The sequence below is a fragment of the Ammospiza caudacuta genome, chromosome 2 (genome assembly GCF_027887145.1).
Source record: "Ammospiza caudacuta isolate bAmmCau1 chromosome 2, bAmmCau1.pri, whole genome shotgun sequence".
Lineage (NCBI taxonomy): Eukaryota > Metazoa > Chordata > Aves > Passeriformes > Passerellidae > Ammospiza > Ammospiza caudacuta.
Window position 1 is genome coordinate 4689564 of NC_080594.1, and position 20138 is coordinate 4709701.

Genomic DNA, 20138 nt, shown 5'->3' on the forward strand with positions numbered 1-20138 from the left:
TTACTCAGATATTAATGCCATTAATTATCTTATAAGATGACACATTGGAAAGTAAAGTATTAGATAAACTCAAAAAAAAAAAAAAAGAAAAAAGAGATTTAGTAAAGGAATTGTTAGATAACACAATTTACTGAGTGAGGAAAGAGAAAAGAAGCCTACAGAAAGCATCCTGCAGGAGTGGAGCCCCAGACTTGCAGGCAATTGTGTGCCCTGTATTGCTACTGGTCCTTGAGCAGGGCGTAGGAATGGAATCATGCAGCACATTGAGGGTGGGCAACTTATTAACAGAGGGGACTGTAGGGCCTTGAGAAAATCAGCAGCATAAAATTGAGTTATACACCTCTGAGCTTCCTTCTGGTGAAAGGGAACACTCATTCATTGGGAATGACAAAGTTGGGAAGAGTGCAGGGTGTGCCTGACCACGAGCCCCCATTGGAGCAGAGACAGGCAAGAGAGGAGGAGGACTCAGCCCCAGCTCATTGTGCTCACAGAATCCTCCCTAGACCAAGAGCAACAACCACAGAATTACTCCAGCAAAACCCAAACAGCGCAGGGGGCTGGGCTGCCACATTCAGGCAAAAAGTGAAACATGAAGAGGAGACAGAAACCAGCAAAATGGCAGGAAACCCATGAATTTTTACTGCTAAGAGTGAGAAAAACTTGGTACTCAGTCTGAGGAGACAAAACCTGAAAATGGACAGGATGAGCATCATTCAATGATGAGCACTGGGTGTAAAAAATTATTTCAATCAAAACAGAATGTTAGCACAAAACAAAATGACCAATTTTAGTTCATGTACACCCAAGGTGGCAGCAATGCTTTAAGTTAGCTTCCTACTCATTAAGGGACATGGGGGATTTTATATAAATTTGATCAATTTGTGAAAGGTATTTTAGGTTATAACAACTGCCATGGTACTACTAGAGAGAACTTCCAGTTCCTTTCACTCTACTATGAGATATAAATACTAAGAGGGCTTAGAGCTATGGCTTTTAGGACCATCAGTGTCTGCTTCCCTTCTGAAAATCCAAATTCCTTTGAGCACACACAGAATGTCTTACTTTTCCTTAGTGTATCAGAGTGCATTTGAAAACTCCTGAAACCTGAAGAATAGGAGGGAATATAATGCTCAGTAGCTAAACTGGAAACCTTCACTGCTTGCACACACACACAAAAGCAGAACAAAATGATCTGGTCAGGCATTAAACCTGAGCAATGAAAGCCTACAGAAAATCCTAAACCAACTGACTATGAAGCAACTTTTTTTCACATTTTATTTGGGGGGAGAATAAGGGAGCAGGGGACTGCATAAAGGATTTTAATGATATCATTCATTTGGCTGAATGATCTTTCCTAGGAGATACATTTAAACTGTTACAGGAAAAGATCTCACTGCGCAGAGAGGAAAGGAAGCTTGTCAGATAAAGTGTAACTTCATTTAGGATGTCCCCACTAGTAGGAAATTGTAACAGCTGTGTGATACCTGCAAGTGTAATTCTTTTCACATTGCTACAGAAACTATTACATTGTAGAGACAACATGGTGCATGGAGGGAAGCTATGAATCCTGCTTGAAAATGGAGATGGGATTAAAATTGCAGGGCTTTTCACAGCTTGCTCTTCAATCACTGGATCATAATGAACATTGGCTCTGCAGGGGAAAATATTTCTGCCATTCCATACCTGCCTACAAAAACTTAGTACTGCATGGAAAGTTAATGGGTTAAGACAGAATCTGTGTATATTGGCTTCTTCACAAAAACTGTCATTTAGTGAGCAGAATTACTTGTGCTTTGTAATAAACAACCACTGACTGTTCTTTTTGCCACTACTGACAATGTGCTGGCTTACTATTTCTATTTTAATTGCAAATTATTCAAAACCTTCTCTAGAAACAGCTATTAAATTCTTCCTGATTTCCTAATGAATATATATTGTAAATTCCTGTGAAGAATCTTCAATCTTCATTGCTAGCATAAGAAATTAATAGCACTGTCTTTGAACAGGAGTACAGCAAAGGTATGTGACATGAGGTTAAATTACATCTACAGCTAGTAAAGAGGTATTGTATGAAGTCTAACAGCAGAAATGTTGCTTAAATAATTTTATAGTTTTGAAATTAGTGAAGAAAGGTATTAAACCAAAAATAGCAAATTGAGGGTTCAGTTTACTGAATGATCAAGCAAGTATGTACAGCTCTTCATAGAAAAAAAGCACAAAGCTTACTAAATGCATGTTTTATTCATGGTAACAGCTAGTCTACCTTTTTTTAACTGACATACATAGTAATATTTAATAACCAACAAAAGGAAAAGGATTACAGTTTCTCTTTCAGAGAAAAAGAAGAATGAAAAATTGAACACATCCAGTTTAATATATGTACTACAAACAAACCATTGATGCACAAGAGCAGTTAAAAGCTCTCGCTTTGCCAGAATAAGAACACCTAAAGTACAACTGGAAGAAGATGATGGTCCCTGTCCCCAAATCTACGAACTTTCTATACATATGACTAGATATGCAAATACTTAGCACAGAGGTATTCAGCAGGCAAGAGATCAGCATAAGCAGGTATTAGATCTGCAAGAGCCTTCCTGGCTTGCAGGGCAAATGCAGCTGTACAACTCTCACACATAGGCAAATTACACTCAGCCATCAAGCTCTTGGCCAGCTGTCAAAGAACAACTTTGAGGATATGAGGGCTGAGTTTCTCCATCTTTCATTCAAAGCAGTAAACAAGAAAAGAGAAAGGAAAACAAAAAGCAAGAAGCATTTGCCAAGCGGAGCAGGTGTTGGCCTCACCTGTGGCCAGGGCCTCCCCGATACCTGGCCCCGGGGATGAGGACGGGGTCGTCGTCGCTGTCGTCGGTTTCCTGCAGCGCCGAGCTCCGCGTGGAGGCGTCGTCCGGAGCCGCCGGCCCCGAGGGCTCCGGCTGCGCCTGGGGCTCCTCGCTGGCCACGGGGCTGCGGGCACTGGGGTCACTGCTCTGCCTGCACAGGGCTTGGCGCGCCCCCTGCTCACCGGAGGCTTCTTCCTCTGTGCTCCCAGAGACGGCGTCGGGTTTTTCTGCTTGAATTCCAGAGTGCTCAGGAGCAGCTTGATCTGATACTGCTGAAAAGCAAATATTGGGGAAAACAAGTCTCAATAACAACTAGAGTCTATTTTAGAAATGGTCAGCAAAGTTAAATTATGCAAACTGAGTTCATATTTCATTCTCTACTTCTTCTTATAACTATTTGAAAGAGTACAGATACATACTTGCTATGTACAGATACCTACTTGCTTCTGTTGTCTCTGCAGCTTCATCTGTATCTTTCAGCTCTTCAGCACTTGCATCTTCCTTGAGAGATTCATCAGAACCCCCTAAATTAAGCAATTTAATGGAAAACCACATGATTTCAATTAGATGCACGCTTGTAATGTAAGCAAGTCTAAATGACACCAGCACTCCTAGAAGAAACCAATCCAAGCAATCCACTACTAAGTCAATGTCTCTACTGAAATCTCAGCTATCAGTCACATAAAAATCAGTATATATAAACCTATCTAGTTGACCAGGTCAACACACTAAGAAAAATGTAGTCATTTCTTATTCCTTAATGTATTTAACAGCCTATACTATGAGAATTTAAGCAGCAAAAATAGCATTTGTACTCTTAATACAGACACTAACTATTATTTCTGAAGACAAATGAAGTTATCAGTCTATTAAAAGGGATTTTTTTTTTTGGTATTTTTCTGGAGGTAGCCATTTGACTTCACTGCACTTTTGGCAATGAACTGAGCAAGACAACACATTTAATAAAACACAGTGAAAGCTTGAAGGAAATGTAACAGAATTCCAAGTAATCATTTATGACTGCAAAGTGCAGTTGTTCTATTTTCCTATACAAATCGAGGCACAATATCCCCTAAGAAGAATAATGTTTTTACAACTAAAGACAAGGTAAGTTAATGTTTATATTTATTACAGCTATCTCAGGTTAATGTCTTCTTTCCTAAAAAATTCATGCTTTATTATGGCAATGGGAGTCAGGGACATAGGAGGGCAGAATTTTTGCCTTAGCGTTAGAAATCTCAATGTTTCTTACTTGTTTCTTCCCCATCAGGCTCTGATTCATCCAAAGCTTTTGTTTTTACAGAGTCTTCTTGGCCTTCAGTTTTGCAATGACTTCCACTCCCTCTAGAGCTTGAATTTATGCTGCTCCTGGCAACATAACATGGAAAAAGAAAACCATTTAGGATCATGTAAATACACAAATGAATAAATAAGATCATTTCAACAGCACAGCCTGACCAACATTGTCTATCTCACTGCAGTAAAGTGAGAGCTCCTGGCAGCAGCTACAACCAATTCTCAGCAATTTCAAAATTCTCTTTTATTGTGTCCATTGCCACTCATCCCACACAATTCCTCTGCATCACAGAACCTGGTTCTCTCTTTCCTATATTTTTTTTTTTTTACCTTTAAAGAATATTGTCATTGCTTTTCCAAATATTGTAAGGATTTGGTTTATTTCACTATTTGCACACTTTTTAGATGTATAAATAATCAGAGATCATCTTATTAGAGGTATAACAAGCTATCAATTGAGCACTAATAAAAGTTATCCCATTCAAATAAAAATTTGATCCAGATAAAAGTCTCCAGGCCCTTCAACTCTAATTATCATTCCTGTACCTTTCAAAGTATGGACTTTCAGTTCTCAAAGTTTTGTTATTTCTCAAGATTCACTATAAGCTGGTATTTGACATTTACTCCCATTCATGTTTAGATAATTATTGTGGGACACCATTTTCTCTTTACAATATGGAAAACAAATCCTCAGGAAATATGTAAAATGTTGTCCTGAATGTCACTGAAATTCATGTTTTTAGACTCTCTATCAAAGACTTTCAGGAAATGCAGTCTTGTTGCTGAGCTTTCTAATGTGATGTGGCCTAAAACTCAGGCAAATCTTTGCACTAAAGCAGAATTATAAGCATGATTCTCAATAATTTAGTGTCTCTTTACAAATATCTTCTGACTTGTGGATGTTATTAGCAAATATTTAATATGCTACATTGCTAGAAGCAGCACAGATCATGCTTAGTTGAGATTCTTGAGAATTCAGTCTAGACTTCAGGAATTTTATGTCTTATGTTAAATCAGAGCTTTTACTCCTTTTGATGAGCAATATTCTGTGTATTCATTGCTGCACTGGATTTGGAAGCTGTAGGCAAAATTTTGTTAACCTTTTCAGTATTTCTTCTAAATCCAGAATTTTCAGCATTGCTTCTGAATGGCCAGACAAGAAGGATGCTGCTAGACACCAGGTGGAGGATTTTTGCTATGTTATGTCTCATCTCTCTATAAACCTTACCACAGCCTAAGCAGTAAAATATTTTTTTGACTTGTAGGATTTACATGTCTTCCTCTATTTCATTTTCACAACTTCCAATTCTCAGATTAGAGAGTTATTTGTTCTCAACTGCATCATTTTGTCAGATGGAATTGCATCTTGCTCCTGTTGCTCCACTCTTCAGCTCAGCACAATGTTTTTAGTCAGCCTCTGAACTGACAATGACTTGCAACTTTGTCCTACCAGAAAATGCTTCTTCCTCTCACTACCCACACCACACTACCCACCACCAAACTCCATGGAATTTGCTGACTAACTGCAGAATTACATAAAAGCATCACAGCAAAACTACTTTTTTCAAAGTTTGCTGGATATTGGAGGAAAAATCAATGTTTCAAGTTTCCAAACTGTGAGCAAGGTGCATGTGTTGCGTCTAAAGCCACAGCACTTAAGAGTGGCTAAATGTGGCAATTTCAGTGTTTACAACTCAGGATCTGAGTCACAGAAAGACTCACTTGCAGAATAATTATGTTTGCATTATAGAGATTCACAGTAAATACACAAAAACAAGTCTCTTGTATAAATTTCACATTAGAGTGCATCTATCTTATGTTCTGAATGCATTAAGACTACAGACATTTCAAATTGTGTAGATACATCTAAAAACAGACATAAACCACAGGAAAAATAATTAATAGCTATGCCAGACAAGTGTTATTGATATGTACTAATCATGAGCTAGTCAAAGCCAAAATTAACTTGTTCTTACCACTCATCAGTGAAGTCCAGTTTTATTGTGCTTGTAGTTGTTCCTTCTGTACTGTAGTGCAAACTTAAAACTGGTTCACCTGTTCCTGTTCGTGGCTTATCACTCTCTGTAAATATGGGGTTGATAAAGTTTGAACAGGCATTAGAAATGTACATAAAGTTGCTAGAATTCTGAAGATTAATTTAATTATCAAATGTGGCAGTAACATATATCTTGTCTGTTTAAGATCTCTTACAGCCCAAGCACAAAGTTAAAAAGTTCCAGAGTAAACACACCAAATTTGCAATGCTTGTAAAATGGCCTAATATTGTATGTAATTATAAGAGCAAACAAAGGAGATGCTGTCCTTCAACATGCAAGTAAATAAAATTTCAGATAGGTATGTGTACACACAATATAATCATTAATAAGCAGATCCATTTTATAGCAACTATATTAATAGGATTATTTTTAAGTGGTATTCAGTCTTTTTGCCTTAGTAAATACACATGAAAAAAAGATTATGAGATCTAGACATAATCAGCCTAGAAAAATCACCATCCTGTACTTTGTTGCCTACTTAGAACCCAGACAACTACCAGTACCCTTAGCCTGCTGTAAATTGTCAGTCACTTGTCATAAAAATACTGTAAATTCATGTTTCAAGAATTTTGTGCTCAAAACCCTTTTTTAAATTATGATAACTGCAAGCAGAAGGGATCACTTGTAAAATGGGCTCATTCACAATTTCCAAAAGCAACAGAAGTGAATGGAACTGAAAACCACAGCATACTGGTCACTCCTCTGCTGCAGAGATGGTTCTAAGGATGTTAATGGGCTCCTTCAGAAGAGAACTGCTCAGTGCCATCCATCCATCCATCCATCCATCCATCCATCCATCCATCCATCCATCCCCTTGGAGTAAAGTTCATGGTCACCACCTATCCACAAATGGCAAGTTTGCCATCAGTCCTAAAGTTGGGCAATACTAAAAAGTTCATGGAAAGCAGCATCAGATGGAGCCTCACTAGACAGGTGCCATTCTCTCAGAGGGAAGGTTTATTTAGTGTGTTCCAATGGCCACTCAAAGTCTCTATAGTCTTGCTTTTCCTGACTACTGAGCTTTTTATCTCAGGATTATTTGGACAAAACCTTCTGTCCTTTCTTTAAGTTTCTAGAATACAGAAATGGGACTATAAATATCCTTGCAGTATTGGCAGCACACTGACAAGTGTAATAAAGGAAAAGCTGCAGATCATCTTTGGAAGTCAGTTAAAACCTAATGTTGCATTCAAACACAAGCCTACAAATTTCCCAACTAAAAAGGTTGTTGTCATAACAGTAATGGCTACAGTATTGGCACAGGATACTTAATTTTAAAGATACAATTAAATTATAGCAACTATGAGATAGCACATCAGAATTTAAGCTAACAATCAATGCTCATATTTTTAAACTGCTGACAGGCAGAAGCCCACTCACAGGATCAGAGCACTGATCAACTGTGCCAAAAAACTTTAAATATGCACTTCTACATGTTCTGAAGAAAAATTTAAAAACCCAAAACATACCACAAAACCCCTGAAAGAACAAATTAGAATACTTTTTTTTAAATGAAAGAGAATTAACCAATTACAACCATGACCCCAATAATGCACAAGGTATGGGCCCCACTCCATGGGAAGAAAATTTTATAGCCCCTTGAAATTAAAAGTTCCAGTTACATTCTTGTTAGAGTGGAGCAAGGATAAAATTGATTAAAAGAAAGTTTATTTAAGGAACTGGAAACCTATGAAATGTAAGGAAATATTTTATAGTGCTATGTAGACAGTTTGAACAAAAGTGACATTCTTCCTTAACTAAATGGGTTCTTCCTCTATTTTTTGACAATCTATGATTTATAAAATCTCTTTTTAAAAATGTCTGTTCAGACTTCAAACATCCTTTCCTCAGCAAGTAGAAATATTGATTGATCCCACATATTGCACAAGTCACCAGGAACTGACACTGAAGGCCAAAAATGAGAGTGGGAGAATTCTTCAGCTTCCTTTTAACAGCCTCTGACAAGAGAGATCTTTGAGTTGGGAACCCAGCTAAAGACAGACAATTTCCTGCTGTGAATAATCCAAGACAACCCCCAAATAATGACTTTACTCATGGACTTCCTACTGCTGTGCAAGGTTGGCTTCAGCACAAAACCACTTAATGCTGCCAATCAAAGTAACCAAACCTGGCTATCTACAACGAGCCTAACTGAATACCAGGATTGCATTTCCTAAAATCTCAGGGTCTGAAAATCCAACCAAGATGCATAAGGACTGGCTGCACTTACTCTGGAAGCAATGCTTGTATTTGTCCGCACCCAAAAATTTGGAAGAATTGCTGTAGACTTCACTAAAGAGGACATTGACTGACAAATTATTTTTACAAGTTTCTGGGAATAGATAACTGTTAAACCATACTGGATAATAGCATTTTCCTAAATCTACAATAACACCAACTAGAATTCGGATGGGGTCAGTTTCTTCTTTCAAGTAGCTTTAGGGCATAACATAGATGTTAATAACAACAAGAAACCTTTTAAAAGACAGATGAGAGAAGAATCTGATAATAAACTGCAGAGAATTAGTGGTGTGGTTCAATATTTGATATTGAATTTACACTGCTAATGAAAGTTGACTTGGAGCATCTGTGAAGAAAATGCTTTGCTTCCTACATAACTGAACATTCTTTCAGTTATGAAAAAATAACATAAACCCTACAAATCTTGAACTCTGTTTTCTGGGAGAAATGTGATGGCTAAAGACTGCCCAGATTAGAATGAAGCTCTGTTCTCTTCTACTAAATTCATCCCATCAGGGCAGATCTACTTCACACTGATAATGAAGGGAAGAAGAGGAAAATGGTCCAAATTCTGCGATATAGGCAGTTCAATTTATTAATCTGGTTGCCAACTCTAGCAGAGTAATCACTGCTACAAGAGAAAGCTGTAGCTTGTCAACACCTTACTAAATTTCATTCTAAATTCCTCAAAAATACCTTGAAACTTTACTTAATTTTACAGCCAAACACAAGATATTTTGAAGATACTAACAACACTGTCTAAAGCACACTCCCATTAAATGGTCCATTCTCCAGGTGCCCACAGCAAGGAGACACTTTTAAACTATCACTCTTAAAACTGAAGATAAAATATCATTCACAAAACCTGACATGAAAAACAAATCCACAAGCCAAACTACATAACTGACAGCAACAACCTTCATACCCACTTTTTCCCTTAGAAAATGAACCTGTGCAAGTGTAACTTCACAGACACTGGGGCTCTCAACCAGAAAGAGTTAAGTGCATGAGGACAAGTTTACAGATTGCATTTCCTAATTAAACTAACATTGTAATGAACTTCAGGCCAGTTTGCCACATCTCAAATGCTGCCCTGTTCACTCATCTATTAGCAACCTCATGAAAAGAGGATAGATAACTTCTCATTTAAAAAAAACACAAAATAATTCCCATCCAGCACTATGTTCTGTGTGAAGACCTAACAGAGATACTTCTGGAAGGGAGAAAGATTGACCCAAAGAAGAGAAAATAAGTTGTGTATTTCATAAAAACAGGAATTCTGTGAGAATTTAACACATGAAATTTAATCAGGCCTCAAGTTCCCTCTTTACTCATTCCAACTAAGGCAGTACCTTAAAATCCTAACACTGCAATAGATCTAAAGGCCAACCCTCCACTATGACAATCTCAGTCCAAAACATTGTTAAAAAATCAAGTGTAGATGACTGTGATCCACTTCAAACTATTTTGTACACACAGCAATGACTTCTGGGTTCTGCTGGGCTATCAGAATGTTGGCATTATAAATGGACGGGATTGCAAAAGAATAAAAAGATCTTTAAACCCAAAACCATTCTTAAAACATGAATGCCAACAAGAGAAACAAGTCCAACAGAAGATGGCTGATTCAATTCCAAATTAAGAGAAGGCAGGAATAAGAAGGAAAGGTAATTCTGTATGAGAAGAACTGTTAAGACCTCCTTCATTAACTATTTACACTGTTTTGAGACTTCAAATGGAAGTGAAACTAATGCAGTTAAACTTCAGAAATTCAACTGGATCTCAGCAAACTATTCTTTTTGGATATCATTTGCACAAAAGATTTCCTAATAAATTTGCTCCTTTTTCAAACTCCTAGTTTCACAAATTAGAAGTAACATTGTCTGCTAACAAAGCAGAAAAACATTGCCTTAAAACAATTGGAGAATTGGTGTACTGAAAAGCAAATGTATTTTGGGTTGGTTTTTTTCTACATATTAAAAAACCTGAAGTGCTTCTATGAGAGGAAATCTCTTAGTTCAAGTAACTTAATGAGGAAAAAAAACCCCAGTTTTCCTAAATTTTTAGTTGTAAGAATCTTAGGAAACTTACAGACTTTCTATGTTAGTTCTAAGTTATTCTACTCTGATCAAATAATGTTTTATTCTGAGTTTAGAACTGAGATCATAACTTGGCCACTTGTTATAAGCAAGGATTCCATCTAAACCTGATTGTTGAAATGATGTAGACTATTAACCCATGAATAATTAACAAATTTACACATGGAGGTTGAAGGTTATTTCATCACAAAATGTATTTCCACTAAAAGAATTCATTTTGTCAAGGTACAGCTTGATTTTCCCCCCAACATTCTGGCATCCTAAAGTAAACCATAATCTCAATAGTTGCCAAACACTGTTTTTTGGAAGTGGGATTTCAAAATGGCTTTCTAGTTTGGAATGCAAAAGAAGACAAAGCTGTTTTGTGGGGTTTAAGCTATTAAATCTCTACAGACACTTTGACATGGAAGCATAATGCAGAGTGTATGGCAATCTATTTTTAAATTAGCATCTCTCACTCTTTAATTAGTCAGCATAAATATGCCCTACAGTTGACATTGATGCAGCTGGATAGGGTCACCTCTGGCCCACTGCAGTGCTCACAGTTTGGAGACTGATGCATAATGGGCACAGAGAAAGCTCCCAAGCATTCTGTCCACCCCCAGTCCACAGGGATCCTACAAGAGACACCAGTACCTGTTCAGCAGGAGGGGGGAAGGACAAGGGATACAGAGGGAAGATGCACCTCAGTGCAATGGGTGCTCTGGAGTTACTCAAACTGTGCAGGAATCACAAAGCTGCATATCACTCATGGATAACAGAAATAATATGGCATTATGAAATTAAAGGTTATTGCAATCTTGCTATCTGCCCTTTGATCCAAAAAGAACCATTCAGAAAAACAAAACCAACCTGTTTAAATAATTAATTTTACTTTGCATTTTACAAAAATATTCCAAATGTAGGTAGAACACATGAGACATTTACTGTACCTACACTGAACCGTAGTAATTGCATGAAGAACTGAGCTTAGGATGGTTTTCAAAAACAACAATTAACCTCACTCAGTTAATCATATTGATCATTAAATAACAAGTTTCCAGCAGATCTGCTTACAGAATTCTACTATATGTGGATGAACAGCATTTTTAGACTGTTTCTCATCATGAAAAGCAACTTTAAAAGAAGCATTGCAATCAGCTATGGCTGGGTATAGCGCATTTCCTGTCACACGCACCCTGTGGCTCATCAAGTGACATGGATCCAAGCTGTTTGTTAACCACTGAAGAAGGAGAATCTGAAACAAAAACGAGATTTCAACTTAAAACATAAGCAGCAGAGAACTGCACAGCAATGTCACGATCATATGTTAGTTTAAAATAAAAAAGCAGCAACATAAGGAAGCTTTGGGTTTGTTTAATGAGCAGCCAGCCATATTGCGTTTTCTAGGCATGACAGAAGCAAAGCCACTGGTTTCAAACCATTATTTATTCACTGAACAGCCTGAAGCTTGCTGACATGTTGATAATGAAAATGCCTGTCCATTACCAAATATTTTACTGTGTTCTTCACACTTCTGACATATCAGGAAAAACACTGAAGAGTCACGACTCCTAAAGCCTTTGCTCCAGCTACCAAATGACACCAGTATTTCACACTATGTGCAAAATGTAAATTTCAGAATATTTATAGTTCAGCATAAAATAATCCATGGCATACCAGTACCTCCAATACTTAAACACTCTTTTAATAATAATGTTTTAGAACATCAAAGCACCAAAATACATCCCAATTATATGACACTTTGGTAGTTCTGCATTCTTAGATGCTGCACCGCTGATGAGTGAGAGCAAGTCTTGATCAGTTTATCGCAGTACCACACCCATCAGTCTTATAAGCATCCCCATCAATCACATAAACAAATAAGTAGAATAATCACCCCCCTCAGCAGATAAGTGCCTTTTTTCCCCCTGGACACTACCAGTTAATAACTATCACCAGCACTCATTCACTGCACAGACACAACAGATGCAATATTCAGTATTCAGTATCTTCTGTGAATCTATTTCCCTTGTCACCTCTGAAGACCAGATCTTACTTCTCTATTATTTGAAGATAAGCTGATGTACATAAATTAATGCAGCATTCTAAAGATATTGGCTAGAGTATCATATCTTGGTTCCACTTGATAACCATCTATTATAAACAAATCCATCCTAAACTGAAAGGATTTAATATCCTGTATTACAAACTGAGTCACAGTCTGCCAGCATCACAGCATGCTAAGTGACTTTTAACATAAATGTACATCCTATATCAGGAAAGCAATGAAATAATATCTCTCCTACAGGAAGCTCCCTTCCAGCTTTGAGCCAGACTCACCAGTGAGACTTGTTTTGCAGTACAGCCATTAGACCTGCTGAATTGACCAAGCTGCTTTAAATACACATATTCTCAAGCAGTTGTTCACTCCCAGGCATTGGTGGAAGCATGGCAGTGTGCTCCTTTGCCACACTGATATCCAAGAGCAGGGAAGGGGAGGAGGAGCAAAGGAGAGAGACCAGGAAAATCTGAGGCAGTGTGCTCTGGAGGGTACCTTGCTTTGGGAACTTGCACAGCTTATTTCTATAACTGAGGAACATTAAATTGGTTCTGGTTTGTCTTCCTTGCTCAACCATGCCCATGCCTTGCACCAAGCACACCTAAGTTAGATCACAGAATTTATCATCTAGATTTATGGCATGCAGCTATTAAGTAGAAGATTTGTAGCATTAATATATTTTACTTTCCAAAACTGAAGTGTGCTTTATATATAATACCTAAATCAGAAGAGAAGGATTTACAGGGGAGTTTTTTCAATGGACTAATAAGCCACTTTTCATAAGGTAAACCAGAGCAAAAAGCTGGTGTACAGATGCTCCACGTCATGAGATGATCTCCTTGTGTTCCAGCAGACTCAGTACAGGAATCTGTGCCTCTTTCAAGGGCTGGCTTTGATCTTGGATTCACAAAGGTCATGGCTGGGATTAACTGGTATCAGAAGGGCTAAAGGGAGGGCAGATCCTGGACTAGAAGCGGAGAAACCTAATGCATGCAGTGATCCCAGCCACGCTCTGTTCCTGAACTGCAATTCTTTCCAAAAGTTCATATGCCCTTATTTAAAAGGTATTTTGTGCTGCCAAATATTTCACTTGGCTGGAAAAGCTCATCTCATCAACTCTGTAATTCAGACTTGTATGATCAGAATATTGAATTAACATATATTAATTAGAAACATTAAGAAATTACCTCTACTACCCTTTCCAGCATTTCTAATTTTATTAAGACCTCACTCTATACAGCAGTAATTAAAAAAGTAGGTATGTTTTGCCATGTGCATCATTCAACCACAGTAAGTGAAAATGAAAAGGTTTCCAGGTAGAAGTCCATGCCAAAGGAGGCTTAAACCTCCCACATCTCACTGTTACACCCAAGTCTCCATACAACTTTGTGAATGCATTTCACTTTAATAAATGAATATTTAACCAACAATAGGAAACATCCGAAATACCTGAATTAGCATGGTTTAGAATAGAGTTGTTTGTAGCAATTTGAAACCTCCTTGTTTCCTTTTCCAAGCACCCTGAAGCCACAGATCACCAGCACCCCTTCAAGTGGCTCTGCAGTCTGGAGCCCCCACCTCAGGCAGGGGAATCAGCATGACCATGAAACCAGCCTAGAGAAGTTCAGGTAAATGCCTCTTTTTTTAATATATGGCTTTGTTTTGTAAAAAAATCTGAAAAATATACTTTCATAATTTCTTATAAAGCTTTTGAAGAAAAAGCATTACCAAAACTGTGCCATATAGTTAAAAAAACAAACAAAAATCCAAACTCTTACCTGAGCCTTCACAGGCTGGGTCTACATCCCAATGCAGTTCACCACTGGTTGTAATGTCACCAGTACATTCTAAACTGGAGCACCACTTAAAGAGGGAACTGGAGATTCATAAATTTGGGGAACCTCAAACAGAAAATAGAAGATAATTTTAAGGTCAGTTATATGCTGAAGGATCTTCCTATGGTTTGGGCAATCAGCACCTGACTTCACCAAAATATTAGCATGCCACCTCAGTTTTGGTTGAAAAAAATCTTCCTTGTATGACCAGCTTCAAGGTGAGGTCTAAAGCAGTGAGAATTGTTTTAAAGTCCTAAACATGATACATGTAGAGGAATCTAAGAAATTAAATACTTGATTTAATTACTGTAAATAATTGCTTTGCACAGTGAATATGCTCTCACTTATATATTTTGCACTTCAAATATTATTTCTACATCTTCAAATAAAATTCCTACATTTGAGTGTTAGCAAAGAATGTAATGATCAAAACTGCTGTCATTCCCTTGTTCTCCTCCAAAAGCTTTAACACAGAAATTAAGGTCCAGTTTGCTCTGCTTTAGAGACTCAATGTATAGATCAACCAAAAGCTTAAAAAAAAAAGTCAATTTGCAGCACAGGTTCTGCAATATGCCAGCATGCACATGTATATATCTGCATTCAACAGCAAATGCAGTATAAATCAAATTTTTTTTCCTCTAGAAAAAAAAGGCTAATATTGATTCATGGTTTTGTGGGTAAGATTAGGTACAATGACCACTGCAGGAAACCTTGATCTATAATATGTTTTTTCTTTTTCACTTCATGACCAGCTGGTTCACATTTCTGTTACTTTTCAAATTGGATTCCATCTCCCTGAAATTCTCAGAATGATAAGTGATGTAGTAATGGTGATGCATATGTGGCATAGCAGCAATAACAACAGGTTAAAAAGGTTTACTTTCTTTGTTGTTTGCATATAGCACATAAATGCAGTTGTTTAAATACTGCACAGGATGTAAATGTTATAAAATAACACAAAAATGCAAGGAGAGGCTAGGTTTTTGAGGGAGAAATCATTCAATAAATAAAAATCCAACTAAACTGAAATATTTACTATAGTTTCCCTAATTAAATAAAGTTGCAACCAAAAAAATCTGAATCCATTCAATACCTAAAGCAAAGGCTTGAAGACAAAATAGATCTGATCCATGCAGCAAACACTGCTTCTAAAATTCAGCCAAATTCCAAATTTAGTATCCACCAAAACAAAATCTCTCTCATCTGAGACCTTTTGTCTCAGAGTCAAAACTCATCTCCCTTTCACATTCAAAACTATAAACTTTTGACCATATTTTTCTAAATAGGTTAACTGCTACAGATTGAGCTTACAAATCCTCATGTAACTGGGAGACAGAATAACTACCACACAGTCTAATTTTCTATTAAACCTGTAAAAGCTTTCAGCTCTTGACATTTTCTACTTGTAATTTCTTACATGGCTGGGATAGTTTTGTCTTCCTACTCAAGCTTCTGTGCCTGCAAAGATAAGGAGTAATAACAAAGCACAAATCAGAAGAAGTGGCCATGGTCTCACGCTGAATTCCCTCCAAAACTGCAATTGCAATTTATACAGGTTTTATCAGAGCAGGGATTGAGAACCTGCAGACACATTTTGTGGTGTAATTTTTTTGTTTGAAAATTTACATCTAGTATGTGCCTGAAACCAGAATACCTGCTTCATGACAGGGCAGCAAAGACAACCTTTCAGGAAAAAAATAGAGATTGTCTCTGTATAGGAATTTATTACTTTAAAAAGACTCCAAACAATTCAAAACTACTCATTTATTTCTCTCCTACCATATTTCTGAATAACCAGCTAAGCACAGGGTTAGAAAACAATTGTGTCTATGGAGAAGCTAGAGACCAAAAATGTGCAGCACTGGTTTTCCAAAGGAATAGATTGTGAATAAGCAACTTGCAAAAATATATTTTGGGAGGTCAGAAAAGGAAAACAAAACAAAGAAACTTTCAAAAAAAGAAAAGAGCAAGTACAGAGAATATCAGAGAATATCTCCATGTCCAGACTGCAGAAATCTTATGAAGTAAATAAGAAGTGCAAAGGAGATCCAGAGTCAAAAGAAATGAGCTTCATTTGTTCCCTCCCAGAGCAGAGGAAGGAGGAATGCAATGAAAGAAGCTGCAAAGCACAACAGGAATATATTATTTTTACACATACAAATAGAAAGGAAAAGACAATGTAATCTATTATCAAATTTCTCTAGAATTGGCCAAACATATTAAATATTTTCAAATTTAAATTTCTCTTTTTATAACTTCCACTGCCAATACTGCTGAAGACAACAATTCCACCCACCAGACCAAACCTCAAGAAGATACATCCCAATGAGCTGGAGCTCAGGGAGAAAAATGGCTCCTCTTTTGTCTCCCCAGAAATAAATATTTCCACAGCACTGAGTAAATCTGTCTTTCAAAGCAATTATTTAGTAAGTAAAATGGTTAAATTTGCAAATTCATTGTCATGTAATGCATGATATGACAATGTAAAATGTAAATGTAAATTAATTTACATGCAGAAAGAGATAAATGTTTGAATATTAGTTTCCTCCAAGGCTGTGTCTGTGGCTCCTGGTGATCCCAAACAAAAGGACTGAATGTTTCCAATAGTTCTCCTAAAGTTCTAACCATGGGGGAACTAAAAAACTCCAAGAGGCAGTCTTGGGGAGGTCCAAATTATGTACAAGACCCCTCTGTCTCCCAGTCAAAGCATCAGCTAAGCCTCTCCATTTGTGGCACTATGGATCACACAGTGTGCTGTAGGAACCCCACAGGCAACAGGGAGTAAAAAAATGACATGGCATCCTTGAAGGAGCACTAAGGAAGAGATGGGAGAGATGTACCCAGTGAAACCCAGACCAGCACACCCTTCAGAGGTAGCAAAATAGCAAAATCCCCACAGATAAACCTCCAGACATGGCTGTAAACAAACTTTATTCCTTACTTCAATTCAGTGGGAAGCAATTCAGCAAAAAAAAAAATTTAAAATTAAGCCATTCCGAAAAGGAAATGGGAGATCAAGATTTATTGACTGTGCTACAATTTTTCTCTATCAATACTTAAATTTGAGTTAATAAATTCTGATATTCAGTTTGCTGGGGAAAAAAAAAAAAAAGACAAAACCAAAATTGGTAGATTTTTGGGGTGTTTTTTTTTTTGTCCTGGCAGAAGCCTGCAGCCCCCTAAAACGCCACCACTACCACTGCTCTTCCTGTTCTCCTACAGGTAAACAGGCACACATGGGTGGCATCCCTAAGATAGGCACACACCCTCCCAGGATGGACTGGTTTCCAAAACCCTCTAAAACCTCACTGCAGTATTTTCTAGTGTAAAAGTTATTCAAAATTCAGTAACTGCATGTTGTGACTGGAACATCAGCCACTGTTACATTAAATTGTTCTGTGGAGCTCCAGATTAAGGAACAGACTGAACCATGGCAAGATAGCTGTAAATGTGTGACACAATCTTTAAAAGCAATTTAGCCACATCTCAACTGTCACAGGCTTCATCCACAGAAGAGACACTGCTAGACATGACTTTGCAACACAAAATACACTGAATTCTCACACTGCATGCAGCTCACTCATTTTTACATGGTGCCACAACAAAGTTTGCTTCAAGTTTATGCTTTAGGGTTTGCCTCTTTATGCATATGCATGCTTCTGCCCTAACTTTCTCAAATACGTTATTGCAAACATATTTGAGGCTTTCTTGTGATCATTTTTAATTTCAGTAAGACAAGAGAGAAAGAGGATGGTGAAATGAAAAGTTGCTCTGTTCGAAAAATGAGAGCATATCTGGGGACTTTGGCTAGGTACAGGTATTTTCACTACACTTATTGTAAAACCACAGCACTGAGGAGTGCCAAAACTCTGTTTTACTGAATTGTTCCTCTGATTTAGAACACATGCTACCCCAAAGCCAAGTTGTAAATGTTAATGTTGGATACACGTAGCACCAAAATGCAATTTCAGTGTGCAATTCTCCTTCTACTCAGAACACAGCAATTTCTTGCTCAGCTGCTCTAACAGCCATTGCACAAGCCTGATACCATGCACCTAGAAAACCATTTCCACATAGTGTCACTCAACTCAAACATGTTAGATCAATAAACCTGTCCATCCAGGTTTCCCTGCCCATGTGATGATAAACACCACCACATGCAAGGCAAGACAAGCAGCGAATGCAGGAAATGCCTTGTTCTGGAGGAGAAGCATCTCAGCAAACAACAGCAGCACAAACTACAGCTACATCACTGCTGGAGAAACCTTGGCAAGTGACAACCTGCTGCCTGAGGGTCCTGAGGGGAGCCCTTAGGGGTGGGCTGCTCAGAAGAGGAGGGCTGTGGTGCAGAGCCCTCAGCCAGCTCTCGCTGTCTCTGCTGCTCTGCCTTCTTAAGCCTCAGTCGCTGCAGGCCCCTACGGATTATTGCTAACTCGGGTCCCATTAGCTCTGACACACAGCGAGGGAGACACACGGGGGAGAGAGAAGCAGTGAGCAATCAATATGTGGAATATAGAGGAGAGGTGAGGGACTGACTAAAGAGACAAGCAACAGGTACTAAGTGTCATTACAGTGAAAAAAAAATTACTAGCAGCCAGAAATCATCAAATAGAAATAATGAAATTGGTTTTCTCTTCCTAAAGGCATCAATCACAGGACTTAAATATCCAGGATTTGTGCCATACAATACAGCCCCCTCCCCATCTCCAGCAATGAAACCATTAAAGAAAGAATTAGTTAAGGAAAATAGATACAGCCTGGTTACATCAAAACAAAGCACACAACAGATGTATTCATTTTGATGTCCCTAACACACGGAATAAATGAGAATATTTGGTGTCAAACTATGCAACTGTGGTCTACAGACAGTGTTCCAAAACAAATGTAATAGCTTCCTGATGGTTCAAAAAAAAACAGGTACATTTTCATCAAATCAAACCAGTGCAAAAAGTAAACTGGAACTATGGAAAGAGGTGGCAAAACAACAGCTAAGCCAAAAAATAGACTTCTCTATGAATTCATTTTTAATGTCAGACATTGCCTGCGGTAGAGGATTTGCAGTCTGAAATCACTGTTAAGTGGTCCTACAGACAAAGTAATTTATAGGATCAGAAGCAATCCTTAGTAGCATCCTCTTAATAGATTATTCTTTTAGTCCCATCTTTAGAGGCTTCACTGTTTTCATAATTTTGTCTTTATTCATTTGCCAGTTAAACTATTTTGGCATGTTAAGTTCATTGCCTGATGACCAGTACTTTTGCAAACTGCTATAAAATGAGGTGACCAAGCAAATTTTTATTCTTTCCATGTTCTTTGCAGATTTCCTCCACTTACACAAGTGCTGTGTGGCAAGTGTTCCTCTTTAAATAACACAGATTGTGTCTTTAATAGCAGTGCCTGAATCACACAATGTTAAAATAGTAGAGAGCATTACACTGGCATGGGGCCTTTCAGCCAGGCAAAAGCTTAACAAATGTTCTGTAACCCTTATCCATACAGTGAAACAAATTTTCTTTTATAAAGAGAAACAAACCCAAAACCAGAATTTAGTAATTGGAAAGTCAGTGACAAGCACCAGTTAATACTGAATGGTCATGAGGTTTAATGTACTTAGTCTAATATCATTTCTGGGAAAAACATACTCTCAGTTTATGGTTGATAAGGTGTAACAAAAATAAAGATATAGTTCCTAAAAGGAATATGGCATCAGGGAGATTTGCTCTGAATTA

General features: G+C 37.7%; 1 protein-coding gene across 7 annotated transcripts in view; it reads right to left on the reverse strand.

The window, feature by feature from the left end:
- DCAF6 (DDB1 and CUL4 associated factor 6) overlaps window positions 1-20138 on the reverse strand; it is a 74185-nt gene that overhangs the window by 17005 nt on the left and 37042 nt on the right. For 2 of the 7 annotated variants that reach the window (XM_058822227.1, XM_058822243.1), the window contains exons 11-16: window positions 18691-18858; window positions 11711-11770; window positions 6113-6218; window positions 4093-4208; window positions 3281-3364; window positions 2803-3112 (exon numbers count right to left, since the gene is read on the reverse strand). In XM_058822227.1, the coding sequence (XP_058678210.1) occupies window positions 2803-3112; window positions 3281-3364; window positions 4093-4208; window positions 6113-6218; window positions 11711-11770; window positions 18691-18858 (844 nt within the window). The remainder of the gene's footprint in view (window positions 1-2802; window positions 3113-3280; window positions 3365-4092; window positions 4209-6112; window positions 6219-11710; window positions 11771-18690; window positions 18859-20138) is intronic. The other 5 variants (XM_058822251.1, XM_058822275.1, XM_058822266.1 and 2 more) reach the window with 3 other exon arrangements.